At 39.8% G+C, this 24516-nt stretch overlaps 1 protein-coding gene and 1 long non-coding RNA gene across 18 annotated transcripts in view; one reads left to right on the top strand and one right to left on the bottom strand.

Annotated features, from left to right (window-relative positions):
- Window positions 1-24516, bottom strand: part of thrb (thyroid hormone receptor beta) — a 443394-nt gene that overhangs the window by 189569 nt on the left and 229309 nt on the right. For 15 of the 17 annotated variants that reach the window (XM_084422934.1, XM_084422922.1, XM_084422925.1 and 12 more), the window contains one exon: window positions 2832-2898. Coding sequence is in view for 4 of the 17 variants with exons in the window: in XM_084422927.1 (XP_084279053.1) it covers window positions 2832-2898 (67 nt within the window). In the remaining 13 variants the exon portion in view is untranslated. Of the gene's footprint in view, window positions 1-2831; window positions 2899-3592; window positions 3819-6631; window positions 6658-24516 lie in introns of those variants that run through there. The other 2 variants (XM_084422928.1, XM_084422932.1) reach the window with 2 other exon arrangements.
- The window catches only part of LOC311299395, a 538425-nt gene that overhangs the window by 428029 nt on the left and 85880 nt on the right, over window positions 1-24516 (top strand). The gene's annotated exons all lie outside the window — the stretch shown is intronic.

Here is a 24516-nt window from a genome sequence, read left to right as displayed (position 1 = left end):
CCTTTTGACGCCACCTTTATCATTGCGCTTGGCTGGATACCAACATGAATAGAGAAGTGTGTCCATGAGGATTTTCTTCCCATAACCAAGTTGTTTTTTAAGTAAAAGTTTGTTTGAGTGAGCATAGCAACTATGCAAATGCCCCTCGAAACCGATTTTAGGGCCGTTTTCAAAAAAAAAAAATATATATATATATATATGTATGCTACAAGCACACCACACTTGCCAGCTGCCATCTTGGGGAGATGTTTGTCTCGGGTATGCGTTTTTAGGAAATTGTATGTTCTGTGTTAGAAATTCCAACTTTAATTGAGATAGCACTAACAGATAGCACTAACAAGCACATGCAGTTTTCTCACACACGCTGTCCCGCATGACTGTCATCACAGTGACAGGGTTGTAGTTTCCTTTTTTTCTATATTACTTTTATACAAATATATTAAATCAAATTATGTGTTTTGATGCCTTGTATTAATGTGTTTCTATATTGCTATAATAAGAATGCGGAAATGAAAGACATGCATTTTTGTATTTTCTTTTTAAATTCTTATTTTATTTGTGTATTTCTAAACATTATATGATCACTTTTAAAGTGCAAAGTTGTGATACACAGCAGAGCAGCATATCTCTCGGTCTGGATCACCAAACAACACTGTATCTTAGCCTTGTTTGTCCCTGGTCCAATGAAGGAGGAAGCTTTGAGTGATTGTTCACCTGCTCTCAGAGTGATTCCTTGCACACAGACACAGGCACAGTCTGCTCTCCTACTGATCATTATCATCTTTTATTCCCCCTTTCCTGACACTAGTCCAGCAACTAGTGGACCAAAGAGACATTCCAGGTGAGGGAAGGTAGCCACATGCAAAAGCAAAGGAATGTGGGGAGAGTAACTCTCACTATTTCCCCATAAGAAAGAAACATAAAGGCCATAAAACTGACTTAATTTTTTTATTTTTTATTAATTATTTTAACATGCATATCCCCAAGACATTGTGTGTATGATTACTACTGCCGTGTAAAGTGTCTTTTGTACTGTATACTGTTTTATGCATGCTTTATGATAGAACCACTAGATAATGTAACCTTATTGGTATTATGCTTATGCTATTCTTGTTAGATTAATTCAGAGTATGAAGGGACACAAAGGGCTAATCCAGTTACATATGCAAAAAAACATGCTCGAAGACACGGAGTTGTAAACTTCCCGTCCAAAGTTTTAAGTTCCTAGTGGCTCACTAACCCCCTGGAGAAGTGACCTCCCTCAGAGGTTAAAGAGCACCCACACAGTCTCTCTCTCTCTCTCTCTCTCTCTCTCTCTCTCTCTCTCTCTCTCTCTCTCTCTCTCTCTCTCTCTCTCTCACATCAGCCATGTGTAACTTCCTCGACCATAACAGAGTCAAACTAACACTGCAATTTCATCATCATTCCTTCATTCAACACGGAATAAATCGATTGCAACTTCAGCACCACTGGACAGAACCATCAAGACATTCTCCTGTGACTGCACATCCGGACGCTCATTCCACGGCTAAGGCAATGTAAGTATCGTAAATTTAACTAAACAGAGGTTAAGTATAAGCAGAAGACCCCTTGCTAACAAGGTGCTTTAAACTAAAAATACTGATGGTTCTTTCTGATGCTTAAATTACTCATTTTTCATAGCTTCATTCCCTGTTTCTGTTTCCGGTACCATTTACTTTCACTTTCCATTTTACCCATGTATGCGTGATTGTGTGTTTGTTTAGATTAGTTATGTGTTGGTTATTTAGTTAAATACCACTTAGTTTACATTTTGATTCTGGTCCCTGCTTGTGAATCAATTTCCCTTTTACGAATCAATCACAGCTACATGCTAAGAAAGAGATATTTTTCTGTGATCATGAAAAATATCCTTTCTGAGAGTTGATAGACAAATAATACTGAGTGTTTGCTGGACAAGCAGAAAAAAATAGTGTGATATAAATTCAGCTATATCAAGTTAATTTGATTAACTGATCCAAATATTTATAATTAATTATTCATTTCCATTTTGAGGTAATTTGCAAAAACATGTTCAGCAACAATACTCAGGTAGGCTGTGGCATTTAAACAATGCTCAATTGGTACTAAGGGGCCCAAAGTGTGCCAAGAAAATTACACCATTATACCATCCCCACACCATTACACCCCCACCACCAGCCTGAACCATTTTACCAATCTTCTATTGTCTCATTTTGGTGAACCCGTGCAATTTGCAGCCTCAGAATCCTTACAGTCTTCTACTGCTGTAGCCCATCTGCTTTAAGGTTTGATGTGTTGTGCGTTCAGAGATGCTCTTCTGAATACCTCGGTGGTAATGAGTAGTTATTTGAGTTACTGTTGCCTTTCTATCAGCTCAAACCAGTCTGACCATTCTCCTCTGACCTCTGGCATCAACAAGGCATTTTCAGCCACAGAACTGCCATGCCATGTTCAAAGTCACTTAAATCACATATCTTCCCCATTCTGACGCTCAGTTTGAACTTCAGCAGATTGTCTTGACCATGTCTGCATGCCTAACCACACTGAGTTGCTGCCATGTGATTGGCTGATTAGATATTTGCGTTAACAAGCAGTTGAACAGGTGTACCTAATAAAGTGGCTGGTGATTGTGTGTTTGTGTGTGTAATATGTATGAATAAATCTGTCATGAAAATAAGGTTTATTTAATTGTTTATATTTCAACACCGAATTGGAGAAGAAATGTAATTGTAATATTAAAAACTGCCTTAATTGCTATAAAAAAAACCTTATATACAACTGCATTTGATTTTTAAATAAATTTGATATTACACACAAACCACTTTTCTTACCAGCAAGACGTGGGAGCGCTTAGTCCTGCCACGGCTGAGGTCCACAAATCCCTCCCAACATGAAAATCTAGAATGAAAGGTTGAGAGCGATTAGAATGCATGATTAAGCAATCGGTAACCCTTCCTTTTACAGTCCCCTAATTACTAGATATTTACCTTGTAAATATATGGTAAGTTATAGTTGGTTATTGGTAATTACCACAGGTAATAAGTATGTAAATGCAGAGAAACTACAAACTAATTACTAGGTATTTACCGGGTAAATATATGGTAAGTTATAGTTGGTTATTGGTAATTACCACAGGTAACAAGTATGTAAATGCAGAGAAACTACAAACTAATTACTAAGTATTTACCTGGTAAGCATATGGTAAATTATAGTATTTTAGTGTGTAATTACTTAAGGTGATTAGTATGCAATTACAGAGAAGCTACCAGGGGAAAAAAACACCACTGTTAAATATCAACTCAACAAAGTACTGTGTACTTGTTACCTGTTTAGGCTGGTAATAACTCAGATTTAATTGTGTACTTCCTCAGAATGTAGGCAGCCAATTTTTAGAAACACCTCCAGTATTACCCATCAATTCAAGTTAGGTTTGTAGTTATCCTAGGGTTATGTTGGTAACAGTCCATGTTTATTTATTACTATCTTGAAATTAAGACGGTAGTTTCCAATAAATTACCTTGTCTTACATAGTTGTTGTTCATTGCTACACCCATTTATAGACGGTTTATCAAATAATTTACCTTACACTTACCTGGTAACTACCCCGCAGGAACAGTTTTCCCTAATGTCATGGCACATCTTAAATACTGGGTATGTTCTTGCAAATGTTTTTACAATTTACTCAGTAGGGGAGAGTGGGGTGATTTGTGCCAGGGGGGGAAGTAGTGCCACCCTTGTTTCTGGAAAACCATAGAAGAAATTGGTCATGTGACCACATAATTTTGAAAAGCAATCACTTTTACTCGTCCTCCAAAGAAGAGAGACACATGGCATGAGAGTTAAGCACATTTTAGTGCAAAAAACTGTTTTTTTCCTTTCAAAGTAAAATTTCTATGATTAAGGTTTTTTGATTGTAGTGTCTGAACAATTATAGACAAGTTTGAAAACATTTCACACATGTTTTAGTGCTTTAGTAGTCTACACAATGAGTCTATACAGTTAGCATGATGTTAGCTCTTAACTACTGGATCATTCTAGTTTTTCAAACTTGTGGGTCTGGGGTGATTTGTGCCAAAGGGCCTGGGTTAAGTTGTGCCAGATCCAGACCACCTAGACCTACATACTCACAGGGGATAATCTTGAGAAGTGAGGAGATGGGCATGCCTCATCATTGTTTGACTTAGGCCTGCCTGCTATTTGTTTAATTTAGCTAACACTGATTTCAGTTTTGAGTTTGCACTATGTTATTAAAGTGGCCCGTTTTTAAGTGGCCTATGTCACAATAGGATGTTTAGAAATTAGCCTAGTTACTTTATTCTTATATGTTACATAATTGACAGCGCTATGTCAACAGGCATCTATTACCAAAGCCTTTTTGCCTGAAATGATTCACAAATATCATATATTGTGTTGCTATGGTGCTCTAAATGGTTGCTAGGGCGTAGCTTGATAGCTTCACAATGATCCTGAGAGACTGATTGGTCGTCTGAGTAAAATGAGCACGCCCCCTTGTCTCTATGACACTGTAATCCAGAGTTATGTTCAATACAAAATCCCTATGCAATTGACCATAGTAGGAAAAAAGCATGCTATGGTATTCCAGGGTGACAATATCTAAATAAACCTTAAATTAGTAATTTTGTATTGAATTTATCTTGCTTTCATATAGCATTACGGTTCATAACATTAAAATGTTCTGTTTTACTTCAGAAATCACTGGCACAATTTACCCCCAATGTATTCCCCCAAAGGCACAACTTCCCCCGCACCAGGGGCAAGTTGTGCCATCCCAGCAAACATTGGTCCGACGGCAACGTCGTGTCCCTGGCCAAAAATAGTCGCGGTAGGACGGAATAAATAGGTAAAAATATGTAACACAGAACATTTCCTAAAAATGCATTCAGATACATTTGTACATGTCTACAGTTCTCTGGGGTTGCATGTATAATTGTTATTTTGACTTTTAGCTACTTGTAGTTCAATATGTAGTGTATCGGGTGAGAGGATGTCACCTGAGAGGACGTCTTTTACACGTGCATCTATAGTCCATCATGACCCTCTATGAAATCCTTGTGAAATATGCAAAAGCTGTGCTTAATCCTTGCATGGTTAATACTGCAATAATTAATTTAATGGCCCAAGTAGTTTTTAAGAGGTTGTGAAGACGTCACAAAGTAAATATATTTACTTTATCTTGTTTAAAAAAATTATAATCACAGAGTGCCCAGTGTGGTTAAGTGATTGCTGTTACGGTGGGACAGATGCAAGAGGCGTGCGGATCCATGTGCAAAGCTTTTAATCAGCGAGATGCGTTCAAAACAGGCAGAGAGTAGTACAAAACCAGGCAGATGATCAGGACAGGCAGCAAACACTCAGAGTCGAAGGACAAAGCAGAGGTATCAGAGGCAGGCAGCAGACAGGGAGATATCCAAAACAGAAAGGTCACAAAACGGGCAGGCAGACACAGAAATGAACACTCAGTAAAGTTCACAATAGTTAACCAATACTCCACAACCAGTGAACTCATGTATCAGTAATTTATAGTCCCTGATATTGACTACAGGTGTGGAAATAATCAAAGCAATGAAGTATGGGAAATGTAGTCCAAAGTAACCTGTAACTGTGTGTGCAGTGAAAAAGTCTTAATCGTGAACAGGTGACCTCTAGTGGTGATAGGATGGAAACAGCAGGCGTAGAATGTGTCACAGATTGCAAAGCCACTGCATTTTAGTCTTTATTTCAACCTGTTGAGCCTGATGTATTCGTTGTTATTTTTTTTATGGAATGTATGCATATACATGTAAAACAGAAATATATCCGGTCACCATATATGTCTGAGTTGGATGTAATCATGGATGTAATTGCCAAAACTGTGCTGCCAAGATGTAACAAAAGATCTCGCGACATTACAAAATCCCACGATAGGTTAGATTATCTCGCGAGATGTTAACGCGTTCTCCCCATAGACTCGGGAACATTGAAGTTTGAACAACTACGAGGAGAGGAGGAATTGAGGCGCGTGTTGTACTTGTATCCATCCATATTATTAGAAATCTACTGTTGGGTACGTACATTTTGTATTATTAGATTAACGTGCTAGAGTTTTACTTGTTTGACATGAATGAACCGAAAGAAATGATGCCCACATTGTCAATTGAAATTGGCTAACTGAGTTTGGCTAAAATTAGCTAGTAGGCTAAAAGTTACTTTGAACTTATACAACGGTATACCATAGTATAAAATATATTTAATGATACAGTCAAAGTTATTACTGTAACTTATTAATGTAGCCTTTTGAGAGTTTCTTTCAGAAAGTAAATTATCTGAAATAGAATGACATGTTTAGCTGGATTTGAACATGTATGTTTTCAGTAACTGCTTTAAAAATATTTAGTAATTTTAGAATTGCTAAACATGTCTATTCAGGGGACATCACAGCCCACCTGTCTTTATCAGAAATGTCCTGTTCACTTTCTCACTGTTACACACCTAGTTAAGGCTCTTTCTCAAGGACACCACAGTGGAATTGAAGAGGCAGGGGACAAATGCTGTTCCCCCCAACTGATCTAACACCAATTTAAAGCACAACATCTTTTATGAAATAAAATCAAATTTAATGCATGTTGATTACCTTTTTCTAATGTTTCATTCATGATTCATTCATCTTGTTCCATGGTTTTTTTAATTTAGCTGTAGACCATAAAAATATTTTGAAAATAAGTGCATGTCATTTACCTCAAATTTTTAATTTTATTTATTTTAAAAATAAATATATTCTCTTCCCTTAGATGCTGTGAAGAGGTGGAGCCCAAATGCTACAGACTCTGAAATTGATGCAGCAATGGCAGAACACCTGAAACACACTCCAGGAAGAGCTGGGGGTGGTGGATACAAAAAATGAGCCAAACAATGTGTTTAAGGGATAGTTCACCCAAAAATGAAAATTGTCATAATTTACTCAACCTCATGTTTCAAACTTGTATACCTTTCTATGTTATGCTAAACACAAAGATGTTTGGAAGAATGTTTGTAACCAAGCAGATGTCGCTTCCTACCATAATCATTTTTTCTCCAATAATGGTAGTCAATGGATGCTCTATTTGCTTGGTTACAAACATTCTTCAAAATATCTTCTTTTGTGTTCAGCAGAAGAAAGAAACTCATACAGGTTTGGAATTTGGTGAGTAAATGACAGAATTTTGAACTATCCCTTTATATAATAATTCAGTATTTTGCAATTGGTATTTTAGTTTGGTTAACAAATCGAGAGCTTAGAGTTATAAGGTTCTATCTCCGTTTATTGTAGTTTATTGAGCATCAAAGTTTTTAAACTCGGTTTGTTTTGTGAGATGGAACCTTTTTATTTTATTAATAACTACTAACAAAATATTTTTTTACAAAAATAACACCACACAGGCATTAATAAACACCTAATGGATCAGATTGTCAAAAACTCAATTTCGACCAAAAGTGGAGATAGAACCTTATAATTCTAAGCTCACGAAATGTTAAACATTGAAAAAAATAAAGAGAAATTTTGGCTGTTCAAGATCAATAAAATGTTGTGCTTAATCAGAACATGCTTCTTTTTTGCTTATGTCCACAAATAATGTGTTATTGTTTTTGATGTACACGTGATTAAAACGTTTTATTGATGTTCAGGTCTGACTGGACCAATTTTGGACCTTTTTAGAACCTTTGTCAAGATGTGTAAACCTCAAGACTTGATTGCCTTTCACGATGTTACACAATAGGTGTGTGATTATTTTATATGCAGGCTTATATATACACTTAAATTATGCAGCAACACATTTAAACACATATGACATTATGACGACGCATTTAGACGTCCAGGGACGCACAGAAAAGACGTGGAATTCACGGCCAGACAACGTCAAAGACGTCGGTTCAACTTCCATTTTGGGACTATTTTTCAACCATGACGGGACGTCTCTGTCGGACGTCTTTTCAACGGTCATTAAACGATGCACCACATCCTGAAATATATGTACATCCTTAAGTTGAAGGCATTACTGCCATGGCCTCACTTTAAAGTCACTTTGAGTAAAAACTGGCACAACTCACCCCACTCTCCCCTAAGTAAAGAGCAACTGTACTGTAAAATTAAGCCTTGTTTATTTCCATGGTATTACCGGAATTGTACCATATAACCTGATCATTCCCTTTTCCATAGTCACTTTTTTTTTTTTTTTTTTCTCGTATGTCCTGCAACGTTACCAAGGAAAACATGACAATTTACTCAGTAAGTAAAGTGTAACTGTACTGTAAAATGAAGCCTTGTTTATTTCCATGGTATTACCGGAATTGTACCATAATCTGATCATTCCCTTTTCCATAGTCACATTTCTTTTTTTACCTCGTATGTCCTGCAACGTTACCAAGGAAAACATGACAATTTACTCGGTAAGTAAAGTGCAACTGTACTGTAAAAGGAAGCCTTGTTTATTTCTATTGTATTACCAGACTCTTACCACATCCTTTGCTACTGCTTTACATTTTTGAAATCACAAACTTTTACCATGTGTGTTCTGCAACTTAACTAAAACGTAGTATTAATACGTAATTTTCAAAGATAGAAAACTACATAGGCAACAATTAAGAAGAAAACCAACATACCTGTAATCACAATAATTTATTTATTGCGAAAATGTCAAAACCGGTACCAAAAGTCGTTCGCATGACGATGTGTTGCAGTCACAGTCCTCTCTTTCAGTATAATAGTTTTGAATGAGGTACAGAGCAGAATTTAAGTTATCAATCCATGAAAATGTTAATCCGGCTTCGCTCTGTGTGAAGGCGCGCGCGCTTCTCCATTTCAAATGTAGTTTACCGACTGAAAATACGGCATGTCGCAATCTGTGACGAACATGGACGAACAGGCGAGAGCCAATGAGCGTTTGATATCACTGCCGTAAAACATGTCGTAACGCTTTTTGAATTTGAATTCATCACGAGCGCGGGATTTGACAGTTACGGACTGCACTGCTGTGCAAACATTGGTCCGAAGGCAACGTCGTGTCCCTGGCCAAAAATAGTCGCGGTAGGACGGCATAAATCGGTAAAAATATGTAACACCGAACATTTCCTAAAAATGCATTCAGATACATTTGTACATGTCTACAGTTCTCTGGGGTTGCATGTATAATTGTTATTTTGACTTTTAGCTACGTGTAGTTCAATAAATAGTGTATCGGGTGAGAGGACGTCACCTGGCGACGTCTTTTACACGTGCATTCATGACCTTCTATGAAATCCTTGTGAAATATGCAAAAGCTGTGCTTAATCCTTGCATGGTTAATACTGCAATAATTAATTTAATTGCCCAATTAGATTTTAAGAGGTAGTCAGGCTGTGAATAGACGTCTACTGACGTCCTTTACACGTCTAGCAAGACAGAAAAAAACAGGAATTATCTTTATATGAAATACACGATTTGTATACAAAGTATATTTACTTTATCTTGTTTAAATAAATTATAATCACAAAGTGCCCAGTATGGTTAAGTGATTGCAAAGCCACTGCATTTTAGTCGTTTTAAGTGGACGTCCAGTAGGTGACGTCCTTTACACGTGCATTTATAGTCCATCATGACCCTCTATGAAATCCTTATGAAATATGCAATTATGCTTACACTGGTTGATACTGCAATAATTAATTTAAGTGCCCCAAGTAGTTTTAAGAGGTTCGTACACTAAAAGACGTACACTGACGTGCTTTACAGGTCAAAACTGTGCCACCGAGATGTTGTAGCAAATCTCGCGATATTGCAAAATCCAACGATATGATATATTATCTCGCGATAAAGCAGTCATTTTCCCGTTTTTCAACAACCACCAGACGGGCTCTGCAACCACGCATAGCAACCACGAGGCGAGCAGGATTTGAGGGTGCATTGTGTTGCCGAATTACTAAAAATCTGCTGTTGGGTATGTACATTTTGTATTATAAATGTAACATTAGACATTCTCTGCTTCAACAGAGTATCCGCCTTCAATGAAGTTAACGCTTGTCAATGGAGAGGGGACAGACTCTTTAGGTTACAAAGAGTATACAAATACAAATTAAATGTACGAGAGTCTGGTAGAACCAGGCAAATTTTTTTCTTCCGGTGAGACCAAATTTTGTTATAGGTCGCGCTGGCGCAACCGCAACATTTGCCCAGCAGCGAATGGTAAAAAAAAAAAAATTGAAAGCGGAACGAAACTGCGCTACTCGTTTTGCTTACTTACTTTTGTTTATTAGTTCAGACCATTTCGGATATTTCATGAGTCAGGAGGTGTTTTGCATAAATGTTAACATAATATCCCAAAACGTTTATGTGATTTACTGTGTTTATATCTTACACTACCATAAAATCAACTATTTGTGCAGGTGAGGTTAATGCACAATGAAAATAGTCAAGTATCAGGAAGGAGACTAACTTTACCTGATTCCTCACCTATGGCCTCAGCTTTAAATACTTAAGTAATGCTTTATGGCCGTGCCTTTTTGCATAATGAATATAAATCCTGTCTGTATGCAAAATATTTGAAATTTATTGTGAGTGTATTATTGTCACTTGGAGGGCAGTTTAATGTGCTCTCTATATTAAGCACAAAGGAGCAACTGTGTCTAAAGTGCTGGAAAAGAGAGAGTTAAAAGTTTCTGTTGCAATATCTAGTCCTTCTAAGCTATCTGGGATGCTGAGATGATGAAACTGATCAGGAAGATCATTAATAAAGCAATCTTTAGTGGCAGAAGTGATAGGTCTCACATATTTGTAACACGGAGTCGACTTTGCAGCCTTGGCTAAATGAAGTTTACACAAGACTAGATAATGATCTGAGATGTCATCGCTCTGCTGCAGAATTTCAACGGCATCAACATTTATTCCGTGTGATAATATTAGATCTAGAGTATGATTACGACAATGAGTTGGTCCTGACACGTGTTGTCTAACTCCATATAGAATGGCTTTAAATGCCAATCCCAATGCATCTTTTTCATTATCTACATGTATATTAAAATCACCAACAATTAGTACTTTATCTATAGCCAATACTAACTCTGATAGAAAATCAGCAAATTCTTTGATAAAGTCTTTATGGTGCCCTGGTGGCCTGTATACAGTAGCCAGCACAAATGTTAAACATGATTTATCATTTACACTAGATAGTGTTACATTTAGCAACAACACTTCAAAAGAATTATATTTAAAACAAGACTTCTCAGTAATTCTGAAGATATTACTATAAATGATAGCAACACCTTCCCCTTTGCCTTTCAGACGAGGTTCATGTTTATAACAGTAATCTTGCGGGGTGGACTCATTTAAAGTAATATAATTGTCTGGTTTTAGCCAGGTTTCTGTCAAACACAGCACATCTAGATTATAGTCTGTAATCATATCATTAACAATGATTGCTTTTGAAGTAAGGGATTGAATATTCAGCAACCCAAGCTTTATCATTTGTTCATCCGTATTATATCTGTTTTTTATTTGTTGAACATCAATTAAATTTATACCCTTGAATGGGTTTAGGAGTTTTTTGTATGTCCTAATTCGGGGAACAGACACAATCTCTATATGATGATAGCTAGGTGAAAGAGGCTCTATGTGATGGGATTTATCTGACCTTGGTGACGTGAGACCGCTAGCAGACGGTCGGTTAAGCCAGTCTGTCTGCTTCCTGACCTGAGCCCCAGATTGTCATGTTTGAGCTCTAAGACTATGTGCCATATTACTAGAGAGAAGAGCAGCACCATCCCAGGAGGGATGAATACCATCTCTTTTCAACAGGTCAGGTCTGCCACAAAAACTTTTCCAATTGTCTATGAATTCTATATTATTTTGCAGACACCACCTCGACAGCCAGCCATTGAGTGAGGACAATCTACTAACTATCTCATCACTCCGGCGAACAGGAAGGGAGCCAGAGCAAATTACAGTGCCTGACATCATACTTGCAAGTTCACACACCTCTTTAATGTTAATTTTTGTGATCTCCGACTGGCGGAGTCTAACATCATTAGTGCCGACGTGAATAATAATTTTAGAGAATTTACAATTAGCATTAGCCAGCACTTTTAAATTTGCTCTGATGTCAGGCGCTCTTGCTCCTGGCAAACATGTAACTATGGTGGCTGGTGTCTCTATTTTCACGTTCCGTGTAATAGAATCGCCAATAACTAGGGCACAATCAACAGGATTCTCAGTGGGTGTTTCACTGAGTGGGGAGAATCTGTTTGATGTTGTAATCGGAACGGAAGAGCGGGTTTTTTGTCCCGCGACTATAGCGTCTCACCGTCACCCAATTGCCATGCTGCACGGGCTCTACTTCAGCCGGAACCGAACAGTGTACAGAGTTCACTAAGCTAGTCGCATCCAAAGCAGTATCTAAAGCCCTTGCACTCTTACAATTAACCTCGATTAAAGTTTTGATGCGTGTCTCTAGTTCTGAAATCTTCTCTGCCAGCCTGACTATCTCCCTGCATTTATCACATGTAAAACCTGTGCTGGCAGAGAAGGCTGTGACAATAAGAGGAGAAGATGACATGACTCACCATGTTTGTTGACTGATACTCACCACAGTTTTTTGATGAACTCGTAAAAGGCGCAAGAGAAAAAAATAAATAAATAAATAAAAAGAGAACGGAAGGCGCGAGCGCGCTAGAGAATAAATAAATAAATAAAGAGCGCACGGATGGCACGCTAACAGGCTAGCGAATTACAAGCGTGTTGTGCTAGCAATAACGATTTAGATTGAAGCTAGCGATGTCAGGTTAATGTGTGATGTTGATTAAGTTATATTTAGCAGTATAAATAACAAGGAATGATAGTAAATAATGATTAAACCAATGCAACGCAGCAGCAGCAGTAGCAGGGCAGACAGGAGCAATCGAGCAGACAGCTCGATTAATGTGCTAATGTTCGAATAAATACCGACCTGTATTTATTATACTAGCAATATAATAAATACAGGTAGAAGAAGACCGGCAGAAGGTACACACACACTTAATACGATGGAGATCGGACCTATATAATCTATATAATATATCTATATAATCTATATAGAAGTAATGCATTGAATAATACGTTGTTTAAATTGTGTTTAAACGTGAATACGTCTATTAAAAAGTGTATATGTGTACAAAGATAATTGCAATGCTGACAAAACTTTTTTTAAATAAAAGTTGCTGATAACTTCTGGTTTTGAAATACCAATAGTGGTAACAGTTTATAATAACGTTCAGTTGTAAGTCATTTATAAGTGGTTAGTTAATGATGAACTAATCATTTAAAAAACATTCATAAATGATTAGCAATTGATATGCTAACATTTTATGTACGTTTTGTAAATTCCATTACAACACATTTGTTAAAGCAATTTAACAATTGTGAATGTGGTCAGTTTGCCCCCAGGTGTCACTGAAGTGAAATCTATTTCCTGTAGGGTGTGGTCTATTGCTCCTGCGAGTATTCCAACTGTTCCAGGCCAAATTGATGCGTTGGATTTGTCTCTCTTGTCTGGAGAGGAGCAACGTAAGGTTAGGGCTCTCCTGGGGAAGTATCAGTCGGTATTTTCTGCTTTTGAAGGGGATTTGGGGTGCACTAATATCATTGCACATGACATTCCACTCATAGATGACACCCCGGTTCGACAACGGTATCGTCGAATTCCCCCATCTGAGTATGAAGTGGTAAGAGCACACATTAATCAGCTGTTGGATGCTCAGATAGTGCGGGAGAGCTGTAGCCCCTATGCCTCTCCAATCGTGCTAGTAAAAAAGAAGGACGGTAGTCTACGCATGTGTGTGGACTACCGTCAATTAAATTCTAAAACGAGGAAGGACGCATTTCCGCTGCCTCGAATTGAAGAGTCGCTGGACGCCCTGACTGGTGCCCGCTGGTTTTCCACTCTGGATTTAACCAGCGGGTACAATCAGGTTCCCATGTCAGAAGGGGATAAGCCAAAGACCGCTTTTTGCACTCCATTCGGGTTATTCGAGTGGAATCGGATGCCGTTTGGGCTCTACAACGCCCCCAGCACGTTCCAGCGACTTATGCAGCGGTTATTTGGTGACCAGCAGTGTCAATCATTACTTTTGTACTTGGATGACATTATTGTGTATTCCTCCTCTGTAGAGCAGCACTTGGAGAGGCTGGAGGTGGTTTTGAGCCAATTGGAGCAGGAGAATCTGAAGGTTAAGATGGAGAAGTGTGCGTTTTTTCAAACAGAGGTGAGGTATTTGGGCCACATTATATCAGCCCAGGGTGTTGCAACCGACCCTGGTAAGATCGAAGCTGTGGCTCAGTGGCATCGTCCATCTAATGTTACTGAATTGCGCTCATTTCTTGGGTTTGCCAGTTACTACCGGCGTTTCGTGGAGGGGTTCGCTAAATTGGCAGCCCCCCTGCATAGGCTGGTGGCTGAGTTTTCTCGTGAGAAACCAAAGTCTAAAAGACGAACTGGGTTAAGTTTTGATGGTGCGTGGGATGAGCAGTGTCAGTCGGGTTTTGAGAAATTAAAAGGGAGGCTAACCATGGCCCCGGTGCTTGCATATGTGGATTTTTCCTTGCCTTTCATCCTGGAGGTGGATGCTAGTCATGGAGAGTTGGGAGCAGTCCTCTCACAGGAGTATGAGGGTAGGGTACGTCCCATTGCATATGCGAGTCGCAGTCTCAGGCCCACTGAGCGCAATATGGATAATTATAGCTCTATGAAGTTGGAGTTTCTTGCGCTCAAGTGGGCCATGACTGAGAAATTCCGAGAGTATCTACTAGGTAACAAGTGCGTGGTCTTCACGGATAATAATCCTCTCAGTCATCTGACCTCGGCAAAACTCGGGGCGGCGGAACAGCGCTGGGCTTCCCAGTTGGCGGCTTTTGACTTCGAGATCCGGTATAGATCCGGAAGGAGTAATAAGAATGCTGACGCTCTTTCCCGGCAGAATCCACCAGAGTTGGGGGCAGTAGGTGAATTTTTCCCAGGTACTGTGGTCCCGGTGTCATTACGGCAAGCTGTGGAGGTAGAGCCAGTTGTTGAGGCAGTACAGCGTGTGGTCACCACAATGCCTGGTTATTCAACGGGTGATTTGGGTCGGTTGCAAGAAGAAGACTCTGTGATTTCTGAGGTTTTGACTTTTTGGAGGCATAAGGCCCGTCCTGGGCCTGAGGAACGGCGACGCATGTCTACTCCAGCCGTGGCATTGCTCCGTCAGTGGGATCGCCTGTTAGAGGAGAAGGGGGTACTCTATCGTAGGGTTAGAACTCCAAGTGGGGGAGAGGAGGTTTGTCAGTTACTGTTGCCTGCTGTGTTGCGGTCTGATGTCCTCATGCAGTTACATCAACAACACGGTCATCAGGGCATCGAGCGCATCACTGAATTAGTCAGACAGCGATGTTACTGGCCGGGCTTGTCGTCAGACGTAGAGCGGTGGTGCCAAGAGTGTGAGCGATGTCAGGTAGCTAAGGATTCACATCCTTTGGCTCAAAGCTTCATGGGTCATTTGTTGGCCTCTAGGCCTAACGAAATCTTGGCCATAGACTTTACGGTGCTGGAACCTTCTAGGTCAGGAATGGAAAATGTGTTGGTAATGACCGATGTGTTTAGCAAATATACTCTTGCTGTGCCGACTGGGGACCAGAGAGCGGAAACGGTAGCCCAGACCTTAGTAACTGAGTGGTTCTATAAGTTTGGGGTTCCCAGTCGTCTCCACTCCGACCAGGGGCGAAATTTTGAATCTCTCTTGCTCCGCCAGCTTTGCAGCCTGTATGATGTGGGTAAGTCTCGCACCACACCCTATCACCCAGCAGGTAACGGCCAGTGTGAGCGCTTTAATCGAACTTTGCACAATCTGTTGCGCACACTGCCCGTTTCCAGAAAGAGGGACTGGGTGTCCTGTCTTCCCCAGCTCCTCTTTTCTTATAACACCACCCCTCATCAAGTCACCGGGGAGTCTCCACATTTTTTAATGTTTGGTCAAGAACCCTGTTTGCCTGTTGACTTTCTGTTGGGTAGGGTGCAAGAACCAGTGGCAGGGAGGGTGCATGAATGGGTTATCGAACACCAAACCAGGCTGCAGGTGGCATTTGAAGGAGCGCGGGAACGTCTACAGATAGTAGCTGCGAAGCGTAAGGAAAGGCACGATCAGCATGTAAAGAATGCACCTCTTGTCGAGGGCCAGTTGGTGTATCTCCGTGACTATGGGGTAAGGGGTCGCCATAAGATTCATGATTTATGGAGACCAGTTGTCTACCAGGTAGTGAGAGCGCCTCGAGAGGGAGGTGCGGTTTACACTATAGCGTCAGTGGAAAATCGGAATACAGTAAAAACTGTCCACCGCTCACAGCTTAAGAGTCGGATCCAGAGGGAGCCCTCTGGTCCTGTTTTCCCCAGTAATTCGAGTGATCCTTTGGTTCCTATGTCATTGCAGGAAGAGAAGGAAGAGGAAGTGGATCTGGTGAGGGTGTGTCCTGAGAGTTTCTCAGGGGGTCCTGATTGTGTAAGGCTAGCTTCACCTGAGCAGGTTGCTCCACTGGCAGCAGGGTCTTCAGACCCGGTCCCCATGGAAAGGGTGATTATCCCTGAGGAGAGCAGTGGTGTCGAAGTTGGTTCGGTGGCTGAATCCGTTGGGTCGGGAGATGGGCCTGGGAGGGGCGAGGTTGCACTGCGAAGGACTGGAAGAGTGACTGCTGGTCGACACTCAAATCTCCATCACCTTCCTAGACCCTTGTTGGATGTAGCGCCTTCAGTGTCCCGTTCAGTAACCGTGGTGTTCAGACCTTGGATCTGAATACTGTGGTTATTGGTTAGTTCATCGTCGGGGCGACGATGCAAAGGGGAGGGGTAGATTGTAGTGAAGTGCTGCTGTTTGGGTTGCGTCTTCTCTTCGTGTGTCGACTCCGCCCTAGAGGACCGCAGGTAATCAGCGTCTCATTCCCACGAGTATATTAAGGTGACTGTTTTGTCACCGGACATGGCGTCAATGTGCGACCGCCTCTTTAGCGCGTCATTCTGCTGTCGGTCTGGTGTTCTGACTGGAGGTGAGTGTGACGGCCGTTTGTGATTGTTGCTCAAATCTATCGGACTTTAAACGGTTAACAGTGTTACTCTTGTCAGGTGCTGGGTTGTGTGCGGATAAGCACACGTTGTGCTGAGTGTTTGCAGCCATTGGCAATACGCGCCGTTTGCCGGATACCAACGCATGTTATATATTGCACTAAGCGTCGCTGGTGTATTGCTGCTTGCTTCCTGGTAGGTCTCTTTCTAGCTTTTGTAGCTGTATTTAAGTAATGTATAGTGATGGGGTTTATGCGTGTATTCCAGCTCGCCTTTGTGAACTTTGTTCATCAGTTGCTGCCGGACGAATGACACGATCTCCGCATGTTTGGTATGTGCGGTTAGTGTATAACAAAGATTTGAGTTAATGCTATGTATTTTTTTTAGCTTATATTCGTGCTTTTGCAGGTGAATTAATCTGCCTGTAAAGGGCACTTGAAGACTGCTGCTCGGATTGGGACTTCGCTGCTGTTTTGTTCCTATTATTCTAAATTGTTTTTGTTCCTATTATTCTAAATTATTTTTGTTTCTATTGTTTTGGTTCATCAACATGCTGGAGTGCAGTTGCTCACATGTGAGCCCGCTTCAGCATTGTTGATGTTTGTTTTTGCTTGCTTATTTGTTTGAGTTATTTTGCTTTATTATTGTGTGATTAATTCATTATTTTCCTGTATTTTGTTTGATTTTGATTTCTTTATTATTTTTTTGGGTGCTGTCCTTGTATTTATTTTGTGTTGTGAATAATATTTTCTTTTTACTAATTGGTACTGTGAGTGGTAACCGGCCTGTAAAGTTTGGACCGGTTGGTGACACTGGTCTATTCACAATTACTGAAACCGATGAGTGCAGGTTTGAGTGGATCGTCCTTTTCTTTTTGTTATAATGGTTTTGTTTGTTTTGTATATTGTGTCTTGTAAACTGGGTACCCATATGTAAGAACAATTATTTTCTTTTTTTGTAATTTGCATTTCTTGTGTTTCAGGCACTGTGAGTCCGGAGCAGGAGGGCTAGTTGCTCTATTTGGTGGTGGGTCCTGATGATGCACAGTGTGTGTGGTCTACAACCCATAGTGATTGACCTTGGTTGACGTGAGTGTGTGTGCAGTGTAGTGTACGTGTGGGTGCTCCTTGACCATCGCTGACGTTGGTGAAGTCTGGCACTAGCTCGTCCTGCTTCTGGCCATCACAAGTCCTGGTAATCTTTTATTGTTACTGTGTGGTGACTATATGATTGACTAATTGCCTTGCCCGTCAGTATTTTATCGTTGTCCAATAAAGAATAATTTTGTACTTTTTCATATCCACGTCTCAGAGTCTCTGTGTAAGGGAAAAACCGAACCTGTGTGTCCTAATTAGGATACTTCCCTGGCTTAGTGACCAGGGTGGCGTAGTCGACTCTTTTTCTTCTTTGCTCTTTCTTTCTATTTCTCTTTCTCTCTCCTTCTTGCTTTGTTTCCCTGTTTTTTCCAAGTTCTTTCTGTTATCAATCCTACTGCTCTTCGCCACACAAGTCATTTACAAGTGATTAGTAAATGATTAACTAATCAACTTTTTTTTTTATGTTTTGCTCACATCAGGTGCACAGTGGTTAAAGACTCCATGTGTTTCAGAGAAGACAGCTGTCTAAACCCTCACCAGTCAGCACTTACTCTGCAGTACACACTACAGTGTTCTACACTTGTTATAGATGTGTAAACGTATGAATAAATCATTTACAACACTTTCTGCATCCCCTAATCTAAAGTGTAAACTATTCATCACTTGTAAATGTTACACATCATTCGTAGATAAGATTCGTAGATCTTATGTCTTATTGATTATTGAAGTGGTAATCTACGAATGATGTGCAACACATTTACAAGTGATGAATAGTTTACATTAGATTAGGGGATGCAGAAAGTGTTGTAAATGATTTATGCGTTTACACATCATTGTGTTGAACACTGTTACTTACCTGTTACAAATTATCTGTACGTGTATACAAGGCATTTACAACACTTTCTGCACCCTCTAATTGCTACATACATAAAAAAAAAAAAAAAACATAATTGATTAAACATTTATGAAACGCATAACATACATAAAATGTTAGTATATCCCTTGCTAATCATTTCTGAATGTTTTGTAAATGATTAGTTCATCATTAACTAACCACTTATAAATGACTTACAACTGAACGTTATTATAAAGTGTTACCAAGCACGGTAGCGCATGCTGCTCCTGTACCGCATACGCAGAGCAAATGGAGTATGTGTGAAACGGGCATAAGGGTAAAAATGTAATTGATGTTCAACAAATAAAAAACAGATATAATACAAATGAGCAAATGATAAAGCTTGGGTTGCTGAATATTCGATCCCTTACTTCAAAAGCACTTATTGTTAATGATATGATTACAGACTATAACCTAGATGGACTGTGTTTGACAGAAACCTGGCTAAAACCAAACGATTACATGACTTTAAATGAGTCCACCCCCCAAGATTACAGTTATAAACATGAGCCTCGTCTGAAAGGCAAAGGGGGAGGTGTTGCTGTAATTTATAGTAATATTTTCAGAATTACTAAGAAGTCTAGTTTCACATTTAATTATTTTGAAGTGTTGGTGCTTAATGTAACAATATATAGTTTAAATGATAAATCACGTTTGAGATTCGTGCTGGCTACTGTATACAGGCCACCAGGGACTGACTTTCTATCAGAGTTAGTACTGGCTGCAGATAAAGTCCTAATTGTTGGTGACTTTAATATACATGTAGATAATGAAAAAGATGCATTGGGATTGGCATTTAAAGACATTCTTAACTCTATTGGAGTTAGACAACACGTGTCAAGACCTACTCATTGTCGTAATCATACTCTAGATCTAATATTATCACACGGAGTCAATGTTGATGCCGTTGAAATTCTGCAGCAGAGCGATGACATCTCAGATCATTATCTAGTCTCGTGTAAACTTAATTTAGCCAAGGCTGCAAAGCCGATTCCGTTTTACAAATCTGTTAGACCTATCACTTCTGCCACTAAAGATTGCTTTATTAATAATCTTCCTGATCAGTTTCATCATCTCAGCATCCCAGATAGCTTAGAAGAACCCGATATTGCGACAGAAACTTTTAACTCTCTCTTTTCCAGCACTTAAGACACAGTTGCTCCGTAGCGCTTAAAGAAGATTAAAGAAAATAGTCCAATGCCGTGGTACAACAAGCACACTCAGGCCCTTAAGAGTACAGCCAGAAAAATGGAGCGCAACTGGAAGAAAACAAAACTAGAGGTATTTCGCATTTTATGGAAAGAGAGCTCGATTGCATACAGAGAGGCCGTAAAAACTGCTAGATCTGCTTATTTTTCAACCCTTTTAGAATAAAATAAACAAAACCCTAGGTATTTATTTGAAACAGTGGCTAAAGTAACGAAAAATAAAGCTTCAAGACCAGAAGTTTCCAACAGCACAGCAGTAATGACTTTATGAACTTCTTCACTTATAAGATTGAAAAATATCAGGGACAAAATTATAACTATCCAACAGTCTACTACAGTATCGCATCAGCGAGTGCATTGTAGTCACCCTAAGGAAAAATTCGATGAATTCATTACTATAGGAGAGGAAGAATTTTCTAAACTCATTAAATCATCTAAATCGACAACATGTATGTTAGACCCTATACCGACTAAGCTACTGAAGAAAGAAAAAGATGCTTCCAGAGGTCATAGATCCTCTTCTTAATATCATTAATTCATCTTTGTCATTAGGATACGTACCAAAAACCTTTAAGCTGGCTATGATTAAACTGCTTGTTAAGAAAACACAACTTGATCCTACAGAATTAGTTAATTACAGGCCAATCTCGAATTGACCTTTTCTGTCAAAGATACTAGAAAAGGCAGTATCTTCACAACTATGTTCCTTTTTAGAAAGAAATGATATCTGCGAGGATTTTCAATCAGGATTTAGACCGTACCATAGTACTGAGACAGCTCTCATTAGAGTCACAAATGATTTGCTCTTATCATCCGATCGTGGTTGTATCTCTCTATTAGTGTTACTCGATCTTAGTGCTGCATTTGACACTATCGACCACAACATTCTTTTAAATAGACTTGAAAATTATGTTGGCATTAGTGGAATTGCATTAGCATGGTTTAAATCATACTTATCTGACCGTTATCAGTTTGTAGCAGTAAATGAAGAGATGTCTTATCGATCACAAGTTCAGTATGGTGTACCACAAGGCTCAGTACTAGGACCGTTGCTGTTCACTCTGTACATGCTACCCTTGGGAGATATCATTAGGAAGCATGGCATTAGTTTTCACTGTTATGCTGATGATACGCAGCTCTATATTTCTTCACACCCTGATGAAACTTACCAATTCACAAAATTAACGGAATGCATAGCTGATATAAAAAATTGGATGACTAGCAACTTGATACTACTTAATTCTGAAAAAAAACAGAGATTCTAATTATTGGACAAAAAACGTCCTCATGTAATAACCTAGAATATTGTCTAACACTTATTGTTCAACACTCTGTCAAAGTCTTCGTCATCGGTAAGGAACCTGGGTGTGCTCTTTGACACCAATCTTTCATTTGAAAGTCACGTGTCTAGCATCTGTAAAACCCCATTTTTTCATCTTAAAAATATATCTAAATGATGTCACATGCTCTCAATGAAAAATGCAGAACAATTAGTTAATGCGTTCATGATGTCAAGGCTGGATTATTGTAATGCTATTATGAGTGGTTGCCCTGCACGCTTAATAAACAAACTACAGCTGGTCCAAAATGCAGCAGCTAGAGTTCTTACCAGAACCAGGAAGCATGACCATATTAGCCCGGTTCTGTCAACACCGCATTGGCTCCCTATTAAACATCGTATACATTTTTAAATATTGCTGATCGCTTACAAAGCACTAAATGGTTTAGCTCCCCAGTACTTGAGCGAGCTCTTAACGCATTATAGTCCTTCATGTCTATTGCAATCTCAAAATTCCGGCCAGTTGATAATTCCGGCCAGAAACTAGAATATCAAAATCGACTGCTGGCGGTAGATCCTTTTCCTATTTACCACCAAAACTTTGAAACAATCTTCGTAACATTGTCCGGGAAGCAGACACACTCTGTCAGTTCAAATCTAGACTAAAAACACATCTCTTTGGCCTATTATACACATAACAAATTATAAACTTCTATAATTCAATGTTAGGCTGCATAGTTTAGGTCAGCTGGAACCAGGAACACTCCCCATAAATCCTGATGTACTTGTTACATCATAAGAAGGATGGCGTCTACACTAATATTAGTCTCTCTGTTTATCCGAGGTTTACCGCAGTCCGCCGGATCCAGGCCGTATCCAGATCTGATGAAGGACCTGCGCCTGGACACTATGACAACACAGTTCTGAAGTGTCAACCAGTCCCTCCCGTTTACTGAAGTCAGCCAGATCCCGGCCGTATCCAGATCAGATGGTGGAACAGCACCTGGACCCATCCATGATGCATCCCTGAAGTGCTAGCCTCATCAGCCCTGTGAAGGCCTCATCGACACGACAGCCATTGGCACTGATCCTCAACAAACTCGTCTCCATACCGGCGAGATGACTCCGACTTCCAACCAGACGGAACTGGATAAATATTCTGAATGTTCTGATCCAATCTGACTTCTGACCTGTAATGGATCATAATCATACCAGAGAATGTCTAATAAGGCGAGAAGTTTCACTCTCAGTACACTTCCGGCTTCTGAACTGGTTGCAGTTCCACTCTGATTTCATATGAGGGCGCTCACAGGACGAGTGCAGAATGAATGGAGGTCTATGGCGCTATACCAACCAAAATCCACTTTTCTCAGGATATAATTTTTTGTCTAGTAATTTGAATGTTGTATTCGAAAGGAGATGCAAAGAAATTACACATTGCTGGGTGTTAGATTTTTTAGAGTCACTTATTTGCTTAAAAAAATGTTTTAAAGTGTCAATGACGTCATACACATGTACGACCAGAGATACTGCTTTACGGCAATCCTTCAGTCACTCTGGTGCTTTCGCGCTCTGCACTTTGTTTTCTCTCGAGGCATTGACAACACAGCTGACACAGGTAAATACACGTGCTAGACGAGTTTTTGTTTCGTTTGTTTCTGGTCCCGCTTCGGATGCCACGATGCCATCAAGCGGTATCTCTGGTCGTAATCAGTCCTTCACTGACCAATCAGCGTTCATTAGCAGAATGCTAGCGTGTTATGGGCAACAACAACTCAACCTGTAAGAAATCGAAAGGACATAAGTACTCGTTCATTCAACTTTCGACCTATAACCCATGTTGAACTTCCAAAACCTACACTCAAATCTGAGATTTCTCAACGGCAATCGGGTGAAAGAGACACATTTAGCCGTCTAGCCCCATAGACTCCCATTCATTTTGCACTCATGGCGATCGCCCCCAGTGGAACTCTTGAGGAACTACAACCAAAATTCGGTACAATAGGACTTAATAGGGAGTGGGCAGGCTCTCCGTAGACGGGCTCTGATCATACACTGTTCGCTCGTTGGGCAGAGGACAACTGGCCCCTGACTGAGCCTGGGTTCTCCCAAGGTTTTTTTCTCCATTCTGTCAGCTGATGGAGTTTTGGTTCCTTGCCATTGTTGCCTTGGCTTTTGGCTTGCTTAGTTGGGGACATTTAATATTCAACAATATTATTGATCTGCCTTACTTAAGGTGGACGATGACACAATTTTCTTCTAGAAACAAACTTTGTTGTATTATTTTCATGTTATCACTGTGAAGCTGCTTTGATACAATCTGTATTGTAAAAAGCGCTATATAAATAAAGGTGATTTGACTTGACAATACCTAAAGCCTAAGAAGACGAATAGGCGGCTGTCCATCAATACTATTAATACAGCAAATCAGGGAAGAGTGGCCAAAGCCAGGGGCAATAAGGACAAGGTTAAAAAGCAAAGTGCAGAGTTTTAACATGAATTTAGGAAGGACAAGGATAGACAGTTGGATGAACAATGTCAACATCTCAAAGAGGCAAATTGAAAGGGTCACACCAGAGCCACGTTTGCTGCAGTGAATATGATGCAATCCAGTTTTTATTTCTGAAAAGGAACAGTTAGAGATTATGATGGAAATGAACTAAGTAACCAATGGGAGATCAAGAACAGGTGGAGATAATATACAGAAGAGATGTACACCAGACAGACTGAAAACCAAGAAGAAAATTAAAATGTATCTTTAGCTTTGTGCCAAGAGGTGTGGTCCACTTGTAAATGGACAAAGGACTGGACAAGATCTGTGTTTATTCCATTACCAAAAAAGGGGGGTGCCTGAGAGTTCTCATGCCAGTAGGATCCTATTAAAGATTATCCAAGAGCGGCTACAGAAGTTCATCGATCAAGAGCTGCCTGATGTCCAAGCTGGTTTCAGGAAGGGTATTGAGGAAACTCACCA

Source organism: Rutilus rutilus, assembly GCF_951802725.1.
Source record: "Rutilus rutilus genome assembly, chromosome: 11".
Taxonomy (NCBI): Eukaryota; Metazoa; Chordata; class Actinopteri; order Cypriniformes; family Leuciscidae; genus Rutilus; species Rutilus rutilus.
This window is presented reverse-complemented; position numbering and strand designations above follow the sequence as displayed.